Below are 11,480 nucleotides of genomic sequence, written 5' to 3'. Positions count from 1 at the left end.
AATCGCCCACGCGTTTCCCCCCGGGGCCTCTGCTCACTTCTGTACCTGATTTAAACATGGCAATGCACACACACACACACACACACACACACACACACACACACACACACACACACACACACACACACACACACACACACACACACACACACACACACACACACACACACACATCAACACAGTGATGCATGCATTCTTCAAATGTCCTTGCATAAAGAAGGAGTTTATAAAAGGGGTTGTGTTTGTGTAATTGAATTAAATGAGGCTTTATTTGTTCATGAACAACATTAAAATAACTGCAGCATTTCCTCACATAACTGTCACTCAGTCGGACACACTCACACCCCCAGGAGCAGATTCACTTACATGGGTGGCTCACTTCATCGCCCTTGAAGCGCTCTCCTTGCTGATAGAAGCTGAGGAAAATACGTGTGCTTAGGCAGGTGTGTAACAAGGTTTTCAGCAGAGGAGTTTAAATGAGACGATGAGTGCTGATCTTTAAAAGCGATGTATATGCTGTTATTTAATAGAGTTTGGGGGATATATAAGGGTGTTTGAATTACATTTATCCCATAATTTCCCCTCCACCGCTTCCCAACCTCCATCTTAAGCCTGCAGTCTATTTTTACTGCCATTATGCTTTAATGTTCTGATGACTCAGAGCATTGATCCCACACAAATGAGTTGTTAAACTTAGGCTTACCTTACATAAAGGATGTCTGCTCAGGGCATGAACTGAAGCTACCTCTCTTTCCTTTGTATGGAAAGTCATGTGACATATCGCTATATAAAGGTTTCGAGGTAATGCTTTGAGCCACAGCATGGGCCTATAGGGATGACATGTGTCACCACTTTAGTCCAGAATGAAATAAAAATGAAAATGTTGGATTTATCTTCCTTGAAATCTGCTACTAGCCTTTGTGGTCCCCTGGGAATAAATCCACATGACTGTAGGCATACCCTGACCTTTTCTCAAGAGCTATGAGGTTGATATCTTTAACTGTACAAAAAGATGATAAAATGTCTCCACCTCCTTTTGCCGTACAAAGTTATACCAAGATTGTGTGTGGAGTATACCGATAATGTGCACAGTATTATCGGCACATTATCGGTATTGGCTGATATTGGCTTTCAAATGAACTATCACATAAACACACCGATATCCGCCGGTATAATTAACCAATAAATTAATTGGCTGCTGCACACATGTTGGGCTTAGGTTTTAAGTTAAATTTGAATTTAAGCAGCAGTCTGTAAGGTACATGTAGCTCACTAATTTAGCCACATTTACTGTCAAAGAGTAAACCATTTAATTTAATTTGGGTTTAATTGCTGTACAGTTGCACTTTTCACATGTGAACAGAGGTTAGGTTTACTTACCATGTCAAATGTGAAATTGGCCAAATTTGCCCTGGTTGTGGGTTTTGTTATGATTGTCTCAGGGAGAGCATCATCCAAGTTTTAAGTAGGATGTATCTGTTTGTATGAATTTTGTCTGAATGCAATTGTCATAAATAAATATACAGTTTTAAGTATTAAGTATTTTTCTTATTATGCACAATAAATGAATATTATATAACAAATGTGATAAGAGTATCACCATAATACTGTACACTTATTCCAATACAGAAGAGAATTGATGATCTCTGCAATTAGGTGTGAGGGAAAAAAAATGTTGGTATCGGTAATCGGCTAAATGAGTTGTAAAATATCGGAATATCGGATATCGGCAAAAAATCCAATATCGTGCATCACTAGTGTGGAGTGTTGATATTTAAAATCTAAACGAAACATCAGTGAAGGGAGACGCCCACTCGATGACCCCAGTGATGTGCTGGCTCTCGCTGCCCAATCTTTCCTATCTATCTCAGGCTTTGGGGGACATGAGGAGCCATGGGGTAGGCTATTAAACTTATCTGTAGAAGGTATAGTAGGGTGGGTGTTTTCACTGAGCGCTCATCCTTTCTTTCAGCACAAGTACCTTGTATTTCACTCAAATTCAGTGCAGCTAGTCACAGCTTTCTGAAGCCATTAACGCTCAATGGGACTCAGTGTAACATATATGGTGACCTGGGCCCATATGCACGTCCAGCCATTACACAAACGGGACCATTAGTCTTAACGTACTGTTATGGAACGGCCCATTTGGCCATAGCATTAGCTGCATGCACGACTGAAAATAATCGGCCAATTAAGTAATTGCACCATGAAAGCAAGGCTGGTGCAAAACGTCATATGTCCAGGGAACCTCCTGGAAAACCCCTATCCAACAAATTTGAATTGTGCATGCCTACTACACATAAACAGCAATAAACATGACGAGCGGTACCGGTGTGACTGAGAGAAAATCAAGAAAAAACAATTTTTCAGCGGAAGAAATTGACATTTTATTACAAAAATATAGAATGAACAAACAGCTGTTATCAGCAAGTCCATTGTCAAAGATAACAAACAAGGATACAGGGAAGTTTGGTTTAAGATCTTGAACCAGGTAAATGCTTGTGGTGTTTCTGAGCGCACAGTAGAAGACCTAACAAATAAAATAATGTCTTTGCATATTTCATCTTAAACGGTAATGCATAAACACGATGTCCACCATCCTTTAAACAGCCCAACAGGTGCGGTAATCCTGCCGTTAGCACCTGTAATGGTTTGGTCTACCGCCATTAAATCTAATGCTTTGTTGGGGCGCCATTTTTTTTTTCACCATTAGTGAAACGGTTCATTGCTAACGGCCGGACATGCATACGGGCCCAGTACCCCAAGTAAGGGATAAAGTATGGTTTTCTTGTCGGGAAATAGAATCCCAACAGGGTGGGCAAGACCCCTCCGGCTCCGCTGTTGTTGCTTATATTGCTGGGCAGGATCCAATTTGAAAATGTCCAGAGCCTGCCAATTTAGCATGCCAACCGAAACTAGCGTTTTAGCCACATTGTGCGAGCAGAAACTAGCGGTTTTACCTCACCTTATGGCCTATGCTGTCAACAAGCAGAAGCAAAATATGCTGGATCTTTTATCCACTGATTGATTTGACATGACGTGTGATCAGTTTGCCTCTTGTGTTGCTCATATTAGTGAAAGTTGATAACTGTTGTCAAGGGGTTGTCTAGGGGTTTTGAACAACCGCAAGATCAGTAAGAAAGCCGGGTAATAATAGGTTTGAACTCTCTGGAAAAGCACAAGCAAGCACCAAGTGTTGTATCCTCAGGAAAGTTTAATTTCAGCTCGACACTGCACTTCCTGACCCGAACAGCTGACATAAAGCACAATACTAAGCAGCTTGCATACGTATGTAGAACCATTGCAAGGATAGAAAGATAGAAAGATAGAACCAGAGGGTAGGACCGTTTATATAGAGGTAAGCCAAGAGTGTACACACATTTTTTAATGTAGAACTTTTCTTTGTGACAAAAGAACATATTCCTTGTGATACCATCTGTCGTAAAATAAAAAAACACAACTTCGGTGTAGGAACTCAGACTGATAAGAGCCTCATACAGTCTTCTTAAAGAAATATGGAACTCAGTTTATATAATCATATATCTGGTGATGCACAAGTTCCAGTATGGCAGGGGGGAGTTGTATCTGTCATCTCTCGTACTAATTAAGAAATGTTGGATTCTTAAGATGCTGACAGTAAATTGGGATACATTTCTCTATAGAGCATGCATTTACATTCCAGTTGGTGTTGGGGTAGGACCAAGCGGCAACCTCCGGTCTAAAAATATGAGTCCAATGCGGAAGTTCTAAAAACTGCAGTTCATTCAGGATCCACTTGAGGCTGGCTCCGGAAGTACCGGAAACCACATACACACCAATTCAAAAAAGATAATCTTTACAACAGAAATAAACTTGTTTACAGCCTGGTACAAAAAATTAGTGTAGTCTGGATAGCTCATTTCTCAATTGGCCCACACTGTGGGGGGCGTTAAGACAAATTTTTTTCAAACGCGTCAATTTTGAAGATATTGAGATTACGAATCTTCCAATGATAGGCACAGCTGACTTGATTGACAGGCGGGAACTCAATAAGTCCTACGTCCATATTTTTTACAGTCTATGGGTAGGACATTCTTAAAATGTAGCCAAATAACATGGTATGATTGCCCTGTTGGTGGCAGTGTGTTGCCTGGCTTACATACAGATGCTCTGGCTTCTCACCACAGGGGCTGAGCTCAGCAGCATCTCCTCCTTCATACATATCCATTTAGAATAAATAAACAGATAAATAACCACAAAATAAATAAATTGGTAAGTTAGCAGTGTCATGATGTTAGCATTTAGCTTAGACTCACAGAGCTATTTGACTGTAGAATCTAGCAGTAATATTGAGATACTGGACATGTGTCAATTATCATCATTTATAGGTGGACATTGTAGCAAACATTGCATTGGCATGCTTGGACGCCTCACAGAGCTGAAGGTTAAACAGTGAATGGTGTAGTTAATACTATGGAGGGGATTTTGGGGATAGCTTGCTTTAAGTCTTGTTCTACTTCAGTCTTTTGTTCAGTAACTTCTCCTTGTTGTAAACTGCTGGCACAGTCATCCCCTTCCTTGTTATTGACCTGTGACTTTCTTGGCTCATTAGGAATGTGGGTTTAAAACCCTTCATCTAAAAAAACTCACTGCAGCAATAAGCCTTGACGGATACACAGCATGTTAATCAATGACACTCTGATGTTTCTCCAAGATACTCTGAAGGGGAATCTCTGTTGTACTTTCTCAGTCATTTGTTTCTTCTCGTCTTTCTTCTCAAGGCTGTCCCACATGACAGCTGTCCAACGAAATGAGCTGCAATCTTTTCCCCAACTCTGAAATGCATGCTTCCTCACCCCCTCGTTTCCTTGTTCCTGTACTCATTCTTATTCTGTCCTCTCTTCACACTGCCCTTCACCCTTGCTCTTGTCCTTGCTCTATGCACCTCTTGTTCCTTTGATCCATTTTCTCCTTCCTTTATTGCTTTTATCTTTACCTCTTGCCACTAATTTCTCCCTGCATTGTCCTATTTCTCTTTCTCTGCCTGATGCAATTTTCTTGAAGTTTATGTTGGAGCTTTTGTTTGTTGTTTACACAGCTTTGGAAATGATGTAACTTTCCCTTTTGGTGCTTTTGTGTTTGTATCTAAATGATCCTAAAATGCTTCCTTCAGATTGTTTTTAATTTCTCTGTCTTCATCATCTTTCAGGAGGAGTTGCGGGAGCTGAGGGAGCAGCCCATCGACCCCCAGGCGGAGCAGGAGATCATCGACAGCATCGAGGAGGTCTACTTCTCTAACGACTCCTTCGACATGGTGCAGCACGAGCTGGAGGTCAGATTCTCTCCGTATGAATGATCGTTATTGGCTGAACGAGCACCACTTGCTCATTAAATGATGACAAGAGACTCAGTCGGAAAAAGTTCCCACGCCCCCTCGGTGCAGTGAAATAATAATTCCATCACACCCACCATATTTCGTTAACTCTGATAACAGCAGCATTGCATCCCTAATGTGAGTAAAAGTGGTTTTCTTACGCTCTGAACCCTGTCTGATTGACAGAGTTAAAGCTCTTTCTCACCTGAGCTGCTATCTCTTCCACTTCTGCCGAGTCGCGTGTGTACCGTTGACGTCCAGATTGATGGATTGCATCCGCTCAACAGAGGAAGGGTGTGAAATCTCATTAGATTTATCTTGGTATTGCTACACCATCTGAAATGAGACTCTCAGTCAAGGGGAAAGTAATTACCTATCATCCTTTGGGCCATGAATTTGTAATATCTTCTTTCACTTGCAGAGTTTGTTTGCTGTTTACTAAATAACCTCCTCAACCTTCTTCACTAATCTGACTTCTGATCTGGCAGAGTGTATTTACTGAGCGCAGTCTTTTTGTTTCATTGAGCGGAGGGAGAGCTGCAGCTTTCTTGGGTCACACTAGTTTAACCAACGTCAGCTCTTTGAAATACTAAGAGAGATCTTTGAAAAATGAAGATGCTCAGGAGTAAAGATTAGCTCTTTCAAGATGAAATCCCCGCTGTGGCCCTGAGCACCAGAAGCTCCTGTGGCTCTAATTTCAATTAGAAATATGTTCAAAACTCATTCATGACCAGATACTCAAATTTTGAAGGAGCATGCTGCCGTGTAGAATGTATGACATGCTTACAGACTTTGTGTCTCAGGTGCTTTCATCTGGGTAGGATGATGCATTGTAAACAAATGATAAGGTTTTGTGTTTGTATCTCTTTGTTTGATTATAGAAACTCCCACCTGAGCTCAACCTGCAGGAACTGGAGGAGTACAGAGACAAACTGAAGAAACAACAAGCAGCTGTAAGTGTCTCGTCTCTTTCTTGCACATGCACACTGCCACAATTCCATCTCCTGAGGAAGATCATGTAATATGTCTTAAAGTGCCTGGTGAACCTTGTAAGGTTATGAACTAGCCGGCTGCGGGTATAGTGGATGAACTCAGCCTAACTCTGGTAGTTTTGAAGTCCGAACCAACCAAGCAAAGTGTTGCTCTGCATCTCACACTTTAAAATGCACGCACACATCAGCTCCTGTCCAATTCCCAGTGGACATCTGCAGCGCAGGATGGAGGGGGAAGGAATGGAGCACACTCGAAAGAAAACAGCAACAGACAGGGACACAAAACAATATCATTTTCATGAGAAATACACCAGTAATACTCAATATGGGACCCGCAGTCATCATAAAATGTCATTAACATATACTACTACCAACAATAATGCTAAGAATAATAAGAATAAGAATAAGAATTTTGATTTTTATTATTAGAATCTTTATTTATATAGCACTTCAAACAGGATTATAAAGTGCTTCAAAATAAGCCAGAAAATTAAAAAAAAGGAAAGAGAAATGTGAGAAAGGCAATGATTAAAAGTTTGAAAAACTGCAGGGATTTAATGGCAAAAAGATCCACAAAGTGACAGAGATATAAAGGAAGATAAAAAGGTTATGATCACCAACAGATAAAAGGAAATAATACAATGTTGGAAGAATAAAAACAACAAAAGGAGGAAAATATAAGAACCATATACAACTATTTTTCAAGCAAATAGATATACATATAATTATAAGTTAGGAAAGAGGCTAGAAGCAAATCAAATAAAAGTATGTGAATTTTTAGGTATTTAAAAAAAATCCATATAGTGACACTGCCTGAAAAGAAAAGAATAAAAACATCTGGATAGACAGAAGATATAAGATGGAACTAATAACATTGATCATCAAAACCTCCACAAGAAACATGTTTTCACAAAACAAGTATAAATCACAAGAAGGAAAAATGCAACAGAACTTGTTTTGTTTTTGTTTTTATGTTGTCTTTTTTTGATCGTTTAAAAGTGGGTCACACCAACATTTGTTTGTAAAAGGCTGGTGAAAGTCAAGGACTGTTTGTTTCCTTAAGCTGCTGTTAATATCCACCAATAGGTTATATGCATTACTGTGAGTGCTGGTGTCTTTAAATTTAATGGATAGACCTGGAGTTTGGATTTTTTTTACAGCTCAATGGATTTTTGAAGTATTGATTTCTCTACAGATGTAGTGCCTTCTTTAAAAGAAAACAACACTGACTGGAAACTTTCAGAATCTGTTCTTCATCATTGCAAATGTAGATAGTAGTTAAAGCTCCTTATGTATGAAGTGTTGCCAAGCGGCAACCTCCGGTCTAAAAATACGAGTCCAATGCGGAAGTGTTAAAAGCTGCAGTTCATCGAGAATCCGCTTGAGGCTGGTTCCGGAAGTGCCGGAAGTCACATACACATGAATGGGAAAAAGGCGATCTTTACAGCAGAAATAAACATGTTTACAGGCTGGTACAAAAGACGAGTGTAGTCTGGATAGCTCATTTCTTGATCGGCACACACTGTGAGGGGGGTGAATTTTTTTCTAACACAGCAATTTCGAAGATATTTAGATTACGAGTCTTCCAATGAGAGGCACAGCTGACTGCAGGAACACTGTAGCTGTTGGCTAGGAGGCTCAAAGTCCGCTCCTTTACGTCACAATCGCTCGACAGCAGCAACATGGCTGCCGACGACGATTGGCCTCAAAACAGCGCTTCAGAAACAGATGGGTGACGTCACGGATCCTACATCCATAGTTTACACAGTCTATGAGTGATACTCTAATACTGCATGCATGTGATCTCAGTACTCAAGTTCATTCTTGACCATCAAAAGAGGAGTTTTTAAACATACTTACATCCACGCCACTTACCTCCATCAGCTCATTAACGACTTTGTTTTGTCATTGTTGTATAAATTAAGGGTAAAAGTTTGTTCTTACATCACAAACAATCTTGTTGCTTTATTTTGAAAATAAAATAAATGCAAAATACCCAAACTACACTGACATACCCTGCAGGCATACTGTATGAAATACTAATGAATCTGGAAAAAATAAACCCCAAGGCCAATTTCATTCAGATAAAAGCTTTGAATTTCAATTTGCTCTGTTATTCACTAAAAAACAATTTGACTGCCATCCTAAAGATTGTGTCTGGCTGCCCGGCGACTTTTTAAGCTAATAGAACTAATACAGGATGTATGAGAATGCAGAGGTTTACAAGCAGTCATTCAAAACTTGGTGGTCTTTATATTCGCAAACAAAAGCGAACATGGAAAGAGACAAACGACGTGAGGAGACCTGCAACCCTTTGACATACTTCTTCCTTTGTGCCCCAGATCTGTAAACAAACATGTGATTTTACTGTGTTTTGTTCCTGCAGTCACAGCAGGCTCATTTTCACACATGGCAGCCTTTCTTGGGTCAGTCAGGTACTCTCAGTTTTAGATTGGAAAGCTGCCCTGTCAACAAATTCTATTTATAGAAACACGTGGGCGAGAGGCAGCTGTTTTGGTACTTGCACCCTCAATCCCCACAGTCCAGAGCAGATTGTCACCCACTATCCTGCCTTCCTGATGAGCGTTAGTACTTTGGCACACCTGATGTCTCCAACATTCCCTCATCTCATTTTTTTTCCTACACTCCACATCCTTTCTTTTTTTTAACTTCATACATGCCTCTCTCCCTGGATATCTTACGTCACTATGGGCATTTGGACATTTTCGGCAATTTCCCACATAGCTGTCTCTTTAGACTCAGAGTGTGTGTAAGCCTAAGAGTGCACAAACATACTCTCACAAACACTCTCTCTCTTTGTCAGTCTTTCTCTATCTGCTTGGCTGTGGGCCTGCAGGCCCCTTGTTGGAATAGCCATGGTAATTGCGCTGGTGTGCTGGCAGGCATAAAATCTGCAGCTATGTTTCTCACAGAGCTCATCAATGCAAACCTGCATTATTGAGCTATTATTGGCCAACTCAAGCCAGTTTGGGTACCTCAATACAACAGAGCTCCTATAAGCCAACTTCACTACACACCTGCTTTGATTTCTTACATTTTTAAGATAAATATTCTAAAAGTCTTTTGGTCTCAAAAACAATGTAAACACAAATTCTTTGCAAATGCAGATGAAGATAACTTGAAATTAGTCTAAAGCCGATATAAATGAAAGCTGAGAATGATTAACATAACTTTACACACATGGTGTCTACACTGTCTGTCTGGAACAGTCTGAACCATCACTCTCATTCCTCTTGTTGTGATGGTTGTGTCGGGGTCTTGTCCACCCTGAGGAAATTCTATTTTGCATAAACACCGGCTAATTATACATTATCCCTTAAATGCTCATCTACCGTGTCGAAAGAGGAACCAGAGTGATAGACAACGATAGACAGCATTTAGCTTCTTATGGCTTTAGTTGTTGAGTGTTGGATATACTGTACGTTATCGGTCATTAATATAAATTTTAGAATAAAAGAAAAAAAATGGTCTCAATGTCAAGAGATGTTTTTGACACTGATGTTTTTTAAAAATACCTAAAAATTCACATACTTTTATTTGATTTGCTTCTAACCTTTTGCTCTTTCCTAACTTATGATTGTATATCTGTTTGCTTGAAAAATAATTGTATATCATGTGTATGCTATATTTGAGTATTGATCTACAGATGCTGTATGTTCTGTTGGATCTGTTCTGCAGTATGCGGGGTCGGGCGTCGCTGGATTTTTTTATTTTGGAAAGTGGAAGTAAACAACGGCCAAGCTGCTAGCGAAACTGCTTCTTTAGCATCACTTATGATTTAAAAGGTTAAGATGTGGTTTATATTGAATTTAAGAATTTTCACAGTTACCTGTGAGATGTTCATCACATCTGTATTACTAGCAGTTACAAGATTCACCAGCTTGTTTTTCACATTACTTCTTAGGGATGCACCAAAATGGAAATTCTTGGCCGAAACCTAAAACGGAAAATAAGGAAACCAAGGCCGAAAACAGTTTATTCCCACATCCAATTAATGAGCTTTATAACGCGGATCAAGTACAGTTCAATTCAATTCAAACCTTTATTTATTCTCGAAAAGACATTGAGGTTTCCCTCATTTCCAATGTCGTCGAGATCACAGTTAGATTAGAAACAACAAACAAACAAACAAACACAATCATACACAAAATAATAGATTAATTAAAACAGATACAGTTTGAGACACATTGGTCAGAGATCAAGGTCTTGATCTCTGCAAGAGATGGAAAGGATCTCAGCTTCAAAGTCTGTTGGAGGGTATTCCATGATTTAGGAGCATCAATGGAGAATGCTGATCGACCCAGTTCAGTATTTATTCATGGTACTTCCAGAATGAGCCAATCGGAAGAGCGAGTCCCATAGGATCCGCAAATCCATTCCAACAAGTCTGTAGTTGTGATGAAGTGCAGAGGATCCGAATATATCTCAGTGAAACGTGTGCTGACAGACTCTAAGAGTGTACTTTTCATTGTTTTCACTCTGTGGTCCGTCCCAACCTCTTTGCTTAGAAGACGCTTTAGTGCTGCAATTAAAGGAATAACGGATGCAGACATGTTGGCCCTTATCCAGTCAAGCGCGTACTGGCCGCAGTTCTTGCTTGCGTCATCACAACATTTTGTTTCGGCCGTGTCGTTTCGGTGATAATTTCGGTGAGTATTTCAGACGAAAACTGAAAATGCACTTTTGGGCTATTTTCGGCCAAAAATGTTCAGTGGACGAAGTTTCGGTGCATCCATACTGTAAATGTAACGGACTATTAAATGTCTAGTCCACACTCCAACACAGTAGGTGGCGGTAATGCAGCTAAAAATACATATACAGAAAAAGGAAGGAGAATGTTAGTGCTGTGTATTGTGGGAAACAGAACGTGAGGGAGACTGGTCTGCTGGTACATTTTCCTGAATCGGTACGACGTCTGGGTACCTTTGGCATACTGCAGATTTTGCTCTTGTTCAGATACTGCATACTACTTACTGAATTTTGGTCAAATCAGTATGTACTACTAGTATAGTTGGAGGTTTCAAAAACAGCTTAAGTTCTGATCTTGATTTAAAAGTGATTTATATATACAGCTAAAAACTGCTTAATACCTTAGTTCCTCTTAGTTAGCACTT

General features: G+C 39.9%; 1 protein-coding gene across 2 annotated transcripts in view; it reads left to right on the top strand.

The window, feature by feature from the left end:
• Nucleotides 1-11,480, top strand: part of vps50 (VPS50 EARP/GARPII complex subunit) — a 138,614-nt gene that overhangs the window by 10,639 nt on the left and 116,495 nt on the right. For both annotated transcript variants that reach the window (XM_034704659.1, XM_034704660.1), the window contains exons 3-4: nt 5,189-5,311; nt 6,235-6,306. In XM_034704659.1, coding sequence (XP_034560550.1) covers nt 5,189-5,311; nt 6,235-6,306 — 195 coding nt within the window. The remainder of the gene's footprint in view (nt 1-5,188; nt 5,312-6,234; nt 6,307-11,480) is intronic.

The sequence above is a fragment of the Notolabrus celidotus genome, chromosome 16 (assembly GCF_009762535.1).
Source record: "Notolabrus celidotus isolate fNotCel1 chromosome 16, fNotCel1.pri, whole genome shotgun sequence".
NCBI classification, from domain to species: domain Eukaryota; kingdom Metazoa; phylum Chordata; class Actinopteri; order Labriformes; family Labridae; genus Notolabrus; species Notolabrus celidotus.
Note: the sequence above shows the minus strand (reverse complement) of the source record. Positions and strands in the feature narration are given on the sequence as shown.